The sequence below is a fragment of the Mustela putorius genome, unplaced genomic scaffold (genome assembly GCF_011764305.1).
Source record: "Mustela putorius furo isolate JIRA1106 unplaced genomic scaffold, ASM1176430v1.1 tig00537227_pilon_pilon_pilon, whole genome shotgun sequence".
Taxonomy (NCBI): Eukaryota; Metazoa; Chordata; class Mammalia; order Carnivora; family Mustelidae; genus Mustela; species Mustela putorius.
The window spans coordinates 3,874,539-3,889,602 of NW_025422368.1; the positions used below are offsets into that span (position 1 = coordinate 3,874,539).

Genomic DNA, 15,064 nt, shown 5'->3' on the forward strand with positions numbered 1-15,064 from the left:
TTGTGATCTCTCTCTGTGTGAAATAAATAAAATCTTTAAAAAAAAAAAAATAATCGCTTTACAGGACTATGCAAGAACCATACGAAATAATACATTTTAAAAAGAGCTCAGCAAGTAGGTGCTCAATCAACTTTACTCTCTCCTCTAAATGTAAGACTCAAACATAAACAGACACACACTCAGGCACGCACACATACAATGTCTCTTTAACCACTAATTAGGAAGTGGCAAGTTACAGTAAGACCACAGCAAGCGCAGCAAGAAACTGCTATGCTAGCCTCAGCTCTTCCAGAAACTAGCCGTGTGGCACTGGGCAAGTCACTTAACCTCTCTGAACCTCATTTTCCTCACGATTAATCAAAAAGAAGGCAACGAACTAAATGACCTCTAAAATCCTCCAGCTGAAATCTGAATCCAGTTTGTTTTTAAATTCACATTGTTTGGATCACTGATCCAACACTGGGAAGTTCTGCTTTAAATTTTATATACTCTCTCCTGAACTTTAAAGACAGACATTAGGGCTAGTCTTCTGTTAATATTCATTTATCAAAATAAGTAATAAAGTTATAAAAACATCTGAATTTACTATAAATGTACTAGTTCACTTAATCAGCAACCTAACCATGATTTCTTTGAAAAGTTAAATCTGGACTAATGAGTGCTAATAGCCCTTTATAATCTACTTCGTAGTCACTCATCAGGTTAAATCAGTCTACAAACACACACACACACACAATATATATATACCTAAAACTCTCTGTATTCCACAACCAAGGAGTTATGTAGTAGAAATAACACAATTTGGAAAACCAATCACAGAGGAGTAACAAAATCACTTGAGACACAATCAAGTTAAAAAGTGGTCAGAACGGGACGCCTGGGTGGCTCAGTTGGTTAAGCAGCTGCCTTCGGCTCAGGTCATGATCCCAGCGTCTTGGGATCGAGTCCCACATCGGGCTCCTTGCTCGGCAGGGAGCCTGCTTCTCCCTCTGACTCTGCCTGCCACTCTCTCTGCCTGTGCTTGCTCTCCCTCTCTCTCTGTCAAATAAATAAATAAAAATCTTAAAAAAAAAAAAAAAAAAAAGTGGTCAGAACGAGGAGGCACCTTGGTGGCTCAGTTGTTTCAGCGCCCAACTGTTGATTTCGGCTCAAGTCAAGATCTCGGAGTTGTGGGATGGAGCATCTCAGAGTTGTGGGATGGAGCATCACGTCAGGCTCCCTGCTGGGGGTGTGGAGTCTGTTTAGGATTCTCTCAGCCTATCCCCCCACTAAAAAAAGGGGCCCAGAACAAATTTCTCACTAGCACAGCATTTTGTTATTAACAAGTCAGTCAAACCTTAACTAAAAACAAACCACCTAAGCAGGATTTGAATGTGGCTCCAAAATATGATCAGAAGGCGGTCTGTGGTAGGATAAAGATGCAAAATTGATTCATGAGAGAGTCTGTGTTTCGAAGAAGACCAACAAGTCCCAACTTGGACAGCGTCTGTCTAGCTACACTTTATGGAGGCACTGAGGTGGCTAGGTCTCAGCAAGGACAACCCCACTACAGGCAGGGCACTGGGGCTGGGTCCTCTCTCTCTCTGACCCACTGGGAGGACACTTAGCAAGGGTGTGGCTCATGGGAATTCACAAGAGCCACCATACAGGCATAGGCTCCTGGCCACTCAGCCCACTATTCTGCCCCAGAACACATCTCCAGGGGACTGGGTGTAGGACAGCACAGGGTGGTGGCCCAACCTTGGAAGGTAAGAGGCAAACCACAAAACATCCACATCTGTCCTGGTAGATAAAGACCCACAGATGTTCTAAAACATCTTAAAGCTACAGTATTTATGACTTGTAGCTTACATTAATCGCCCATTGGGGATATAAAGCTTCACTGATTTTGTACCAGAATGGGGCACTGTCCTGTTCAGGTATGCTAAACCTGCCTCTTCCAAAGCTCACTGGGTCACCTTCTAGGTCTGCAGTATCCACAATGAACTGCCCAAACCAGCTTGCGCAGCCCTTCCCCTTCACAACTTTCTGCCTCTCAGCCCTCCTCCTTCCAGATGACAGCCTCTATCAGACAGGCCAAACTGATAAGAATAGCCTATTACAAGGCATGATTATTTTAATTAGTCTTCCTTGGACCTTATCCAAACCCTCTACAGCTTCCTTAGGATAGAATAAAGACTTCAACTCTGAGTCCGAAGAGCCAAAATGGTCTTGGAGAAAAAAAAAAGAACAAAGTTGGACGACTCACACTTCCTGATTTCAAAACTTACTACAAAGCTACAGCAATCAAAACAGGGAGATACTGGCATTAAACACAGACACATAAATCAATGCAACAGAAATGAGTCCATAAACCAACCTATACATTTCTGATTGACTGATTTTTGACAAGAATTTCAAGACTGTTCAGGGGGGAAGGCCTAGTTTTCAACAAACGGTCCTAGACAATTGGATATGCAGATGTGAAAGAATGAAGTTGACCCTTACTTCACACCACATGTAAAAGTGAACTCAACGGATCAACAGTCTAAATATACAAGTTATAACTTATATTTTAAAACTTCAAATTAGAAAATAGGGGTAAAGCTTTATGACTTTGGATTTAGCAATGGTATTTAGATAGCATACCAAAAGCACAAGGGACAAAAGAAAAATAAGCGGGTCTTCAACAAAATTAAAACCTCCCACGCCTCAGTGGACAGTATGAGAGAATACAAAGAAGAGGAGAGAATATCTGCAAGCCACATATCTAATAATGGCCTAGCACTCGGAATACATAAAGAACTCATAACTCAACAACACAAAACAATTAAAAATGGGCAAAGGCCTTGAACAGACATTTCTCCAAAAAAGATACACAAATGACCAACAAGCACATGAAAAAATGCCCAACATTATCTCAAATGCAAATGAATTTTAAATGCAGAGTCAAATCAAAACCACAATGAGACACCACTCACACCCACTAGGAAGTTCTTAAGAAAAAGAAAAATACCCAGCGTTAGTGAAGACTTGGAAAACAGGAACCCTCATACATTGCCAGTATACCACTGATCATAAAATGTTTCGCTGCTGCAAAACATAGTTGATGGATCCCCCATAAACTGAATGTTGAATTACCGTATTACCCAACAATTCCACTTTAGGTATACATTCAAAAGACTGAAAACAAGTGTTCAAACAAAAACTTGTACATGAATGTTCATAATAGTACTATTTATATAGTCAAAAGGTAGAAACAAACCAAATGTCTACCAAATAATGAATGGAAAAACAAAATGTGGTATATTCATACAATGGAGTATTATTTGGCCATAAAAATGAATAAACTATTGATATACACTACAATATGAATGAACTTTGAAAACATGACCTTTTTTTTTTTTTTTAAGATTTTACTTATTTGACAGAGACACAGTGAGAAGGGAACACAAGCAGGGCAAGTGGGAGAGGGAGAAGCTGACTTCCCGCCAAGCAGGGAGCCTGATGAGGAGCTGGGTCCCAGGACCCTGGAATCATGAGCTGAGCCAAAGGTAGACGCTTAATGACTGAGCCACCCAGGTGCCCCTAAAAACACTGTGTAAGTGAAAGCAGCCACATACTGTATGATTCCATTTATATTAAATATCCAGAAAACACATTAGTGGTTGTCAGGAGCTGGGTAGTAGAGTGGGAGGGAGGATGGGAAGTTACTGCTTAACAGGTTACCAGGTTTCTTCTGGGGTAAAGAAAAAGTTCTAGAACCAGACAGTGGTGATAACATTATGAAGGTATTTAACACCACTAACTGTTCATTTTAAAATGGCTAAAATGGTAAATTTTCTGTTATCTGTGTTGTACCACAATATTAAAAATACCACACCTTTCAAAAACAGTATGTATAATATAATACCAATTATGAAACAAAAACATCTAAACACCTCACACATGCATAGGGGGAAAAAAAAACCCTCTGGATGCCTGGCTCAGTTGGTCTAGCACATGACTCTTGATCTCGGGGTCATAAGTCTGAGCCCCAGGTTGGGTGCAGAGATTACATAAATACATACATAAATGGGGGGGAACCCTGGAGGTCTAGCGTTCTTTAGACTGTATTCTTCCTGAATCCCCGTGCTCTCCAAGATGTCCAGGAATCTTTAAGCTCTATAAGGGGGGAGCCACTGCCCTGTGCTGCTTCGCCATTTTCTCACTGGTGTCTAGCACAGTGCCTGGTAGATAGCACTGGGTTTAATACATCTCAGCCTAGTAACTGGAGAGGGAAGGGGGCTCTGCCAGAGTGGCTTTTATCTGCTATACATATATTTCTATTGTTTATTCTTTTTTTTTTTTAAGATTTTAATTTATTTATTTGAGAGAGAGATCACTAGCAGGGAGGAGAAGGAGAAGCAGGCTCCCTGTTAAGCCCGAAGTGGGGCTCGATCCCTGGACTCTGGGATCATGACCCGAGCTGAAAGCAGATGCTCAACTGACTAAGCCACCTAGGCGCCACTCTACTTTTGTATTCTTTAAAGAGTTGCACTGCTTTAAAAAGACAAAGAAAAAAGGTAACTACTGATCTAGACAGTTACCAAAATGTTTAGGAAAATCCTGAATCAGGTTAAAAAATGGGATGTGTCAGGGCGCCTGGATGGCTCAGTGGGTTAAAAGCCTCTGCCTTCAGCTCAGGTCATGATCCCAGGGTCCTGGGATCGAGCCCCACATCGGGCTCTCTGCTCAGCAGGGATCCTGCTGCCCCCCCCCACCCCCGCCTGCCTCTCTGCCTACCCGTGATCTCTGTTAAGTAAATACATACATAAAATCTTAAAAAAAAAAAAAATGGTAGGTATCTGCCACTAAACTGTTACAAAACAGAGGTCATGTTTGGTTCCCCTGATAGGGGTGAGGGGGGACAGTAACTGGAAACTGACAATGTGCCAGGAGCCAAACCTCTAACCTAAGTAGAAACATCACGTAATGTTGAAGTAAAGCAATCAGATGCTACTGGTTGGTTAAAAAAAAAAAGACCCAAGTTACATTTTCACCCTTCACAATCATCAAAATTAGATTTTATTTTATTTAATATTTTAAAAACACATTAAAACCAAACCAAACCAAACCTCTCAAGTATCCAAAAGCCAAAATAAAGTCAAGTTTTACATGTGTAGTTGGGTGGTACCTAAAAAACCAAAGAATGTACTGGTAAAACACACTTATGAAAAACATGTAAGTGACTTAATAAAGGAAGCTGTTTGTATGAGGAGGGAAAAAACCCAGAGACTTAACAATAAGACACTTGATAAGCTTGGTATTTAATTCCAATCTGGGAAAAGGTCTCGGAATGGGGTTTGCATAAGAGAAAGGTGTTTGAAAAACCAGCTCCACACTATCTATTCTACCAACTGCCTTTCTGACATTCTACTTGGAGACAAACCCAACCCCAGAGAGCTGTTTAAACAAGTTCACCCTTAAGCCTCAGGTCTAGAGAATGAAAGCTTTGTTCTCACTCAAAAGAGACGTTTGATGTTTATGCTAAGGAGACCTGTCATTGCAACTTAATTTATGGCTGACTGTAAATACCTGAATATCTTAGCAAGGGCCCACCTGCTGCCCAGGAGAATGTCAAGGTAAAACTGGAATGAGTGGTGCCTTACTACAGAGGGTGCCCAGTGTTCCCAGGACCTAAGTGTATGGACTGAGCAGTCATATTCAGACTATCTAGGAGTAACTTGGTATTTCTCCTTTACTTACAGTTTATAATGAACATGTAAAATCATTCTGCTTTTTCTTTGTTGTATTAAAAAAGACATATTTGTGGCTCATTAGGACAGGGGAGGATGTTTATGAGTGGTATTTTATATTTGCTTCCTGACCTATTTACCATCCTAAGGATGAGTGGAGAAGAGACAGTGTACGTCACAGTTTTGAGTGAGAAGAGGAATAGGAATGGTTTCAGGCAACTGGGACAATGAAGGAGAAAAAAAATCAGCCAGGGCTGAGAATAAAACTAATGAGGCTGAGATCAAGTGCATTTGGCTGGAATAAAATGGGTAGGTGGTAGAATAAAACAAAGATGAAAGCGGTGAGGTAGGAAGAGAGCTGATCATGTTCCAAGTAACTCATAAATGTTTGTAGCGTTTTGAGTGACAAGGATTAAAAACTCCATATAGAGGAGAGACTAAAAGTACAGCAGGACAGAACTGGAACTACTTACCGGGGATATTGCTGGGAGGATGAAAAAGAACTGAATGAATTCAATTAAACAACTTATTAAGTACTTAAAATGTGCAAGGCTCTGGGACAGGACAAAGCCATAGAAAGAATAAGCCAGTTCTGAGCATCCACTTTTAGGGGGCAGAGGCTGGGAGAGTGGGAGGAGCAGATGGACCAAAGAGAAGAGCGGAGAGGATGGAACCATGGACCACGGGAAGGCAAGAAGACAAAGATGGTCCCACACAGAGGATGGTCACTTTGGCTAAGAAGACAAGGCTGAGGCCAAGCAAAACACAAGGCATATTAGGTCCATGGTGAATGATCAGATGCAAGGTCCCAGCCAGAGACAAGGATAGTAAGAGAGACAAGACCAGACCAGACGCAACATAATGCCAGGCTAAGGGGTCTGGGGTTGATCCTGGAGGCCACATGAAAGCACTGGAATCATGAGACGCAGGGCATACCCTCCAACATTAAATCCAGCAACACAATGGATAACAAGTGGGAGACTAGAAACAGAGGCTGGTTAGAAAATTACTTTCACAGTCCTCACAGGATATGGTAGAGTACAGGATTTACAGCACATGCTTTGGGAGTCTGACAGACGTCTAGCCCACCACTGAACCTCACCGTGCCCCAGTACTTCATCTGTAAAATGGGGATAAGACTGCTCAAAGCAGATGCACAGAATAACTGTCCTTGGCATCATACCTGAGTATTTAGTAAGTGTTTAGATGCCTTTATTACTATTGTCATCCACTGCATGAGAAGGGTCTAAACTCTTTCTAGTCTTGTGGTTGTTTCAACAAAAAGAAGAAAAGTCCATTTGTGTGTAAATTTCTTTTTTTTTTTTTTTAAAGATTATTTATTTATTTGAAAGAGAGAGAGATCATAAGCAGGCAGAGAAGCAGGCGGGGTTGGTGGGGGGGGCGCGGGGAGCCGACTCCTTGCTGAGCAGAGAGCCCAATGCGAGGCTCGATCCCAGGACCCTGAGATCATGACCTGAGCCAAAGGCAGAGGCTTTAACCCACTGAGCCACCCAGGCGTCCCGTGTGTAAACTTCTTAAGGGCAGGGACAGACTCTTTCCTCAGTAACACTCTCACCATTCAGCTTGCTCCTGGATGTTAGAAATGAACACAATTCAATCTTATGGACCACAATTATAAAATGTAATATACAAATGTACACCAGGACAACACATGAAGATCTAGGGTAAGGCAGGTTCACCACAACTACTTAATAAAAAAAAGATACACTTCAGTTCAGATTCCCCCGCTCAAACACTGTAACCACCTAAAAAAAACTTATCTCCAAAGTACCCAGAATCTCTCTCCTCCACTCACTCACAACTATCTAGGAAAAGGGAACTGGCAGTAGGTGAAGGCCACATGTAGTCAAAGGACTTTTCATATGCAAGGTCCATCAACAGCATGGCTGGGTACCAGGTCTCAAGTCTCCCTGAGCCTATCTTGGGTAGTTAGTTCCCTTCTTGCTTTCCTTCTCCTCACATATCCATCTGAGCCAACACACACACACACACACACACACACACACACACACACACACTCTTGGGTAGTTAGTTCCCTTCTTGCTTTCCTTCTCCTCACATATCCATCTGAGCCAACACACACACACACACACACACACACACACACACACACTCTTGGGTAGTTTGTTCCCTTCTTGCTTTCCTTCTCCTCACATATCCATCTGAGCCAACACACACACACACACACACACACACACTCTTGGGTAGTTTGTTCCCTTCTTGCTTTCCTTCTCCTCACATATCCATCTGAGCCAACACACACACACACACACACACACACACACAAACACACACACACACACTCACTCACTCACTTTAAAAAACACCACTTATTTACTATCTCAGTTTCTATAGGTCAGAAGTCCAGGCCCAGTGTGACTGGTGCTGGCCAGGGCTGCCTTCTCCTCCAAGGCTCGGACCTCTTTCAAGCTCGCTGGTTGTTGGCAAACTCCACTACCTTGTAGATGGAAGACTGAGGTCCTCTTTTGCCTCCTTGCTGACAGCCAGGGACCACTCTCAGTTCTCAGAGCTGGCCCGCAGTTCTAGCCACGTGGCCCCCGTGGGCAGGTCACACACGGATATTTACTTCTTCCAAACCAGCTGGAGCATTTCTGACTTCCTCTTCTGCAATCAGCTGTGAAAACTGCTTTCAAAGAGCTACCTACTTAGGTCTATCCCCTTAGCTGAAGACCGATTGATTTGGGACCTTCATCACATCTGCAAAATCCCTCCAAGGCATGCCTAGATTGGTGTTTAATAATAGGAAGGTGGTATAATCCAAAGGCAGGAGGAACTCTTGGGGGGAGGGAGCAGAGGGTGGATGGTGGTAGAAAGAATCACCTTATATTTTATATTTTATTTATTGCCTATTTAACCTGCCAGAAAGTAAGCTTCACGAAGGAAGACATTTGATGTCCTTTTGCCTACTGTTGTATCTCTAGCACCTACGACAGTACCTGGCACATAGTAGGTGCTCAATAAATATGTGTTAAAGGAATCTTTAGATCACTATATATCTACTTAGATCACTACACATCTATAGATCACTAACACCACTATATATACATACCTATATATATTTACTTCAGGTAACTATATTTACAGGCTAGAAATGGGACCTCTCTCTATATTCAAATTCTGGTTCAGTGAAACGATTCAGGAATCCTTGGAATTCCATATAATTTTATCCCTGCCACAATGATTTGTATGGCTTTAACAAAATACAGGTGATCCTCATTTTTCACAGATTCCATTTTCATTAAAGTTTATCTGTAACCCCAAAATCAATACTCTCAGTGCTTTCATAGTCATTCACAGACATGTGCAGAGTGGTAAAAAATGTTAGTCCCCAATGCACATGTCCCCAGCTGATGGTGAACAAAAGGACAATGCTCTGCCTTCTTGTTTCAGCTTTCATACTGTAAGTATATGTTCTTTTCATAGTATACTCTGTGCGATGCTTCTCACTTTTTTTACACTTTCCTGTTGGTGGGTGGAAATTTTGCTGTTCAAAATGGCCCCTGAAGGGCACCTGGGTAGCTCAGGCGTTGAGCGTCTGCCTTCAGCTCTGGTCATGGTCCTGGGATCAAGCCCTACATCCAGCCCCCTGCTCAGCAGGAGGCCTGCTTCCCCCTCTCCCACTCCCACTGCACTCGCTCTTACTGTCTCTCTCTCTGTCAAGTAAATAAAATCTTCAAAAACAAAATAAAATGGCCCCTAAGAATAGTGCTAAAATGCTCTCCAATATTCCCAAGCTCAAAGAGACAGTGATGTGCCTGGCAGAGTAAAATACATGTTATCAGGTAAGTGTCATTCAGGCTTGCACTATAGTGCTGTTGGCCTTAAGTTCAAAGTTAATTAAGCAAACAATATATATTAAATAAGGTGTCTTTAACCAGAAACACACACATGGCAGGGTTAGGTACTGATCTGTCAATGAAAAGGTGGTGACCACTGGCTCATAGGAACCTAACACCATCTTTCCCCTAGGAGCAGTGGTTCAGTATTTGCTAATCCAGTGTTCCAGGCAACTTTATAGACCATAAGTACCACGAATAATGACACCTGACTATATTAGCCTCATTTTACAGATGAAACAATAAAGATGAGAGAGATGTGAAATTTTAGCTCTCAGCACACTGTAGCACATCATTCTGTTTTATTTTCTCCAGAGCACTTAAGACTGAGAATTGTGTTTACTTATTTATCTTTAGTCTGAGCCACTGCTACTCTAAGTTCCATGACAGTTAGGGACTTAGGGATTTTTTGCCCATCTCATTCTCTCAGGGTTATTTCCCCAAGCCAAGAATCATTCCAGGCACATACCCAACCTAATGAATAGAGAAATCTCCTACATGCAATTCTACAAATATCAGGAGTGACTGACACTTTAAAGGGAAGGGCAGTTACTTTCATTATGTTAAAATCAAAATATTTAGTAAGACAAATGCAGGCTTAGGATGAAGTGGAGAGAGAAGAAAGAAACTGAAAAGATCCCCAGAGCTGCCTGAGGTGGCACTGTCTCCAAAACCCAGACAGCAGGTCAGATGGTCTGGGACGCAAACTCCACGGCTCAACCAAATGCTGGCAGCTCTACTGAGGAAGGGAAAGAGAGATACACTCTGAAATAGTATTTTTGCTTGGTGTTACATTTATCCTTGATGGAGAAGCCGGCAGGGAGAGACTAGGCTGGAGCAGCGATGGTACCTCCGGATCCCAAGCTCAGGTTAAGCCACGTGTGCAAGAGACACTGAGAGCAAAAGCCTGGAGCACGTAGGTAGGTATCTGAACCTGGTCACGAGAGGCGGCATCTACCGAGGGGGAGAAATGCAGATCAGACTGCGGGTCTGAGGAGCCCATTCCTTCAAAGGCTTCAGCATTCCCAGTCCGGGCAGAACTGATGGGCTACGGATGCCAGCAGCACTTCCAGCGTCAGAGGGATGGATGAGAAAGAGTACTCTAGAATTTCCTTTTCATAAACACAGAGAGGAAAATGAGATAAGACCCTCTTACATCAACTCCTACTGTAACAGACAAATAACACAAGAATTCAAGACAAAGAGGCGGGATTCCAGAATTAATGTTTACCGCTGCCCCGAGCAAAAATTGAACAGTAAACAATAAGGATTTCGAAATTAAAACAAAAGAGCCACTTTGGTATTCTTTAACCTTCAAAAATAAAGAAGATTTAAAGCACCATGAACTGAGAATTCCATTCCACCTCAACACCCTTTACTCCTGAGTTATTATGAGAGCAGACTGCAACGCAATTCAACTCCTGTTCCAAAATGCAACAAGCAACTTCGACAGGACATGCCGAAAGCAGCAACACGGCTCCTCGGCTCCTCGCTTACTGATTCATATTTTGGTAGCAAGGTTACAATTAGCTCACCGGTGGAGAATAAACCTATTTATAACACGGCAGTCCACCTGAAAGACACAATCATCTAAAAAGGTTTTTAGAGGAAAATGAAGTGCAGTTTCTTCCTGTGCTGATTGCAGATTCCCAAGGTCCTTTCGGATGAAGTCCTCAGTCTAACCTTCCTGTGTTCACAGGCACCATTCCAGCCACCTCTCAGCCTCCATGTTCTTATGTAACATTTACATAGTGCCATAAACATACTCAGAGTTGCGTAAGAATTAAAACGTTGCCAAACCAATAAAACCTAAAGCAGGTCACTCCCTCCAGACTGTCTTTGATTAGCACAGGTACGCTGCCCGGTCTACGATGTAAGAGCCTGTCAAAAGACAGAAATTAACTTGAGGAAATCTGAAACGGTCTACAAAAAAATGCACAAATCAGAAGAAATTAACCACACTGTGGCCTGTGGTGCTTCTATCAATCCCAAGAGTATGTTATTCCACTCCATAAGATAAAAAGTAACCCAACATTGCTTGTTCCCTGAAGTCAGAAACTGTGTCTAAAAATACCTCCCAGCCAACTGGCTATCAGTAAGTTAGTCTCACAAATGTCCCAGTAAGAACTGCACAGGCTATTTCCTTACTGTACAGAGGGAAAACTGAGGCAGTCACAGAAAGGTTAAGCAAGTGACTTGTTCAAGGACAACCTGTTAAGGGAGCAAAGTTCTGGGGCTGAGATCTGGCTTCCTCCTTCCATCTGGCTCCAACCTTTAACCAGAGTAGCCATTTTATTATGTTTTAATCACATTTGTTCCGGGAACTCTTTTAACAAAATCAACCAGAGATTCTCTTTCTCTCTACAAGAGTTCACTTTTACTGTACTTCAAATCCATGTCCACTCAACAAAATTATAAGACTTGGCCTAAAATTATATTTTTAAGTCTGTTCACAGAAATCCAAAATGTTCCTTTCAGAACCTCAAACGTCTCCCTCATTCCTTTTGTCTTAAGAAATTTATGCCATGTTCTCCCACTACTAACTAATGCAACTTTACATTTTTAAATACTGATGTGAAAATCCCAAAGTGAGACCTTAAAACCAGTTATATTTATCAAATGGATGCTGCCTCTAACATGGCACTCATTCTTCTTGTCACTGGCCTTTTACTAAGCTGCAGCTAATGCACTAATAGGAACACCTATCCCTTGCTGCCCTCATGTCATGCCCAAGTACCAGCTATCAGAGCTGCCTGGCTCATTCATTCCTTCAGCTCACCTAGAGGAGTACAGAGAGGAAGCTCAGGGGAGGAAAGCAATCAACTTCTTGTTAATCCCACAGCCTCTATTTTCCCAGAACTGACGTTTGACTTTAAGCCTTTTGCAACAGTGGTCTCTGTAGCATGCACTATTGGCAACTACATGTGTCCCGGAAAAAACTGTAGCGTCTGGCCAAGAAGTTTAAAGGCCTTCGAGAATGTTTGCTGGACACACAACCTAATTTCCAATTTACCAAAAAAAGAAACTAACTCCCTATTATGCCCACCCATCCTCACCCTAACAAACACCCATTTTAGGAAGGTTACAAAAAATGAACTCTGCCCTATTCAGAACCAGCTGGATTACCAATTAAACATTCTTAACTAGGCTCACCACAAGAAAAACCCCAGACACTACACCCAATCAACAGGGAAATCGCTGTTAAAAAACCTAACTATATTGGGACAGTATAAAAAATCCTAAGGAAAGAATGTAAAGATTTATTCAGACACATAGAAAATGACAAACCTGATGGCTGAGTCTCCTTATTTACTATCCTACTAGAGAAATAACATTATGTTACACATTCCAAAAACATGGCCCATAATAAGGCCCAGCAGACATTATTCACGAAAAGCATGATCTTACCCCAACTGTCAGTCCCTGTTCGTAGACCTTCACCATGTTTATCAGACCCACCGGCATATTACCCATGCACAGAGCAGCAAGACCCAGGAACACATACGAGGTGCTTAACAGAAGCATTAGCCAGTGAACAAAGACCCCACTGCACAGGCTACACCACTGGGAACAAATATCAAAGCTAGAGATAATGAACTTGTTTTTGAGACTCCAAAGTAGGATGATGTCTTTTCTTGTTTGTCTGGTTTATTAAAGAAGCCTGAACCCACCTGAGAATCATTATTTTTAGTGGAGAGGAGAGCCACAGAACACACACTTGATCTCCCATAGCTGGAAGGTTAGGGGCTGCTGAGAAGTCAAAGCCCAGGCTTTGTACATCGGGAGCGAATACAATCCTGATCGTCTCTCCCAGATCCATCTGTGGGTCAATAATCACTTCAATATAACTGCCAAATATAACCTTCATCTTCTCCCCCAATGCCAAGACACATTTCAGAGGAGACTATTAAATTAAATATTTTAGGGTTTCATGTGCTCTTCTTAGCCCCCAAAACCTCATAAACAACACACCCAGTCGAGTGTCCCACAGAGAGGTACCCACCTCTATAGTGAGAAGGGTGGGGGTGGTGTCAGGGAGCAGAAGGCTGTGGGGGCTGGAAGGTAAGGGGTGTGTGAGGGTGGGGGAGTGCGTGGGGGGCAGGGCTGGAAAAAGGGATCGTGTGGGAAGGTAAATAAGTACTGACCAAGGGCCGGGAAGTGGGTCCAGTGGTGGGATCTTTAAATAATCTTGGGGGTTGGAGGGAGGTTCTAGGATTTCACCTGAAAGGCAGCCACAAAGTGATTAACTGAATGGGCCCCCTGGGGTGGGGTGGGGGAAGCGAGGTGGAAAGCAAATACACCTAGATGCAGATTAACCGTTCTGGAACCAGGTTTCCTAGGGTTAGAGAGATTCCAAAGCCAAGCTCCAAAAACGTTTAGGGGCCTGTGGGTCTCGCTTCCTCCAAATAGCTTCCACAGGGCATGTGTATGTGGGGGGGGGGTTCTGCCCCATTGAACTCAAAGGGGCTGCGCGAAGGGGAAATGTGACTCCCTTTCCCAGAACATTAGGGAGGAAGCAGAGGGAAGGAAAGAGACACCCCAAATGCAGGTCCTGAAGGAAAGGTTAGAGACCCCTTCCCCTGTCACCTGAGGTGCGCAAGGGCTCGCAACATCAGGATACCTCAGAGAAGCAAACACCCATCGCCTGAACCCCTCAATCTTGGCGGGAGAAAAGGCACCCTTCAAGAGCATCTGGAGGGAGGGTATGAAGACCCCCACCCCTGGACATGCTGAATGGCAGAAGCACGGACCTCCGAATCTCAGGGAAGGGAGCCCGCACTCCCCACTATGGAACAAGGGGGTGCTGGGAGTGTGATCCTGAGAGCTCCCCGAATCCAGTTCCGCCTGGAAGACGGCTCGGGTCCCCAGGGGCCCCGCGTGAGCTCGGTCCCGGCGGGGCAGCCGCACCTCGGAGGTCTGGGGACGCCGACCGCGGGTCACCCCGACTCCTCCGCGCCCCCCACCCGGCCATATTGTGCGCGTGGGGAGGGGGCGCGCTGTAGCCAGGGGCCGCGGCTCGAGGCCTCGCCCTCGCCCGGCTCTCTCCATCCCGGCCTCCGCCCCCCGGCCCGGGACTCACCCTGGATCCCCCGGGGCCCGGACCCGCCGCTGCCGGCAAGCAGGAGGACGACAAGGGGGAAGAAGGAGGAGGCTCTGGCCGACTCCGCCATAGTAACCACCACCGCCGCCGCCGCCGCCGCCGCCGCCGCCGCCGCAGCCCAGCAGCGCCCAGCGCGCGCGCGCGCGCCCCCGGCGCCTCCCCTCCTCCCTCAGCCCCGCTCCCGCCTCCCTCTCCTCCGCCCGGCGCCGGCACGTGCGCTCCCGGCCGAGCCGGCGCCGCGGCCGCCGCGCGCGTCCCCGAAGGGCGGGGCCGGGTGCGCGCGGGCGCCCGCCTTAAAGGGGAGTGTCTCTGTTAAAGGGGTGGGAGGGGCTCGAGCCTCGGCCACCTCACGGGTGGGTGCCGAGCGC

General features: G+C 44.5%; 1 protein-coding gene across 3 annotated transcripts in view; it reads right to left on the reverse strand.

The window, feature by feature from the left end:
- The window catches only part of ACVR1B (activin A receptor type 1B), a 35,980-nt gene extending 21,138 nt beyond the window's left edge, over positions 1-14,842 (reverse strand). The window contains exons 1-2 of one of the 3 annotated variants that reach the window (XM_045073435.1): positions 14,676-14,806; positions 13,267-13,415 (exon numbers count right to left, since the gene is read on the reverse strand). Coding sequence is in view for 2 of the 3 variants with exons in the window: in XM_045073436.1 (XP_044929371.1) it covers positions 14,676-14,766 (91 nt within the window). In the remaining variant the exon portion in view is untranslated. Of the gene's footprint in view, positions 1-13,266; positions 13,416-14,675 lie in introns of all 3 variants that reach the window. The other 2 variants (XM_045073436.1, XM_045073434.1) reach the window with 2 other exon arrangements.
- Between the last annotated feature and the right edge of the window lie 222 nt (positions 14,843-15,064).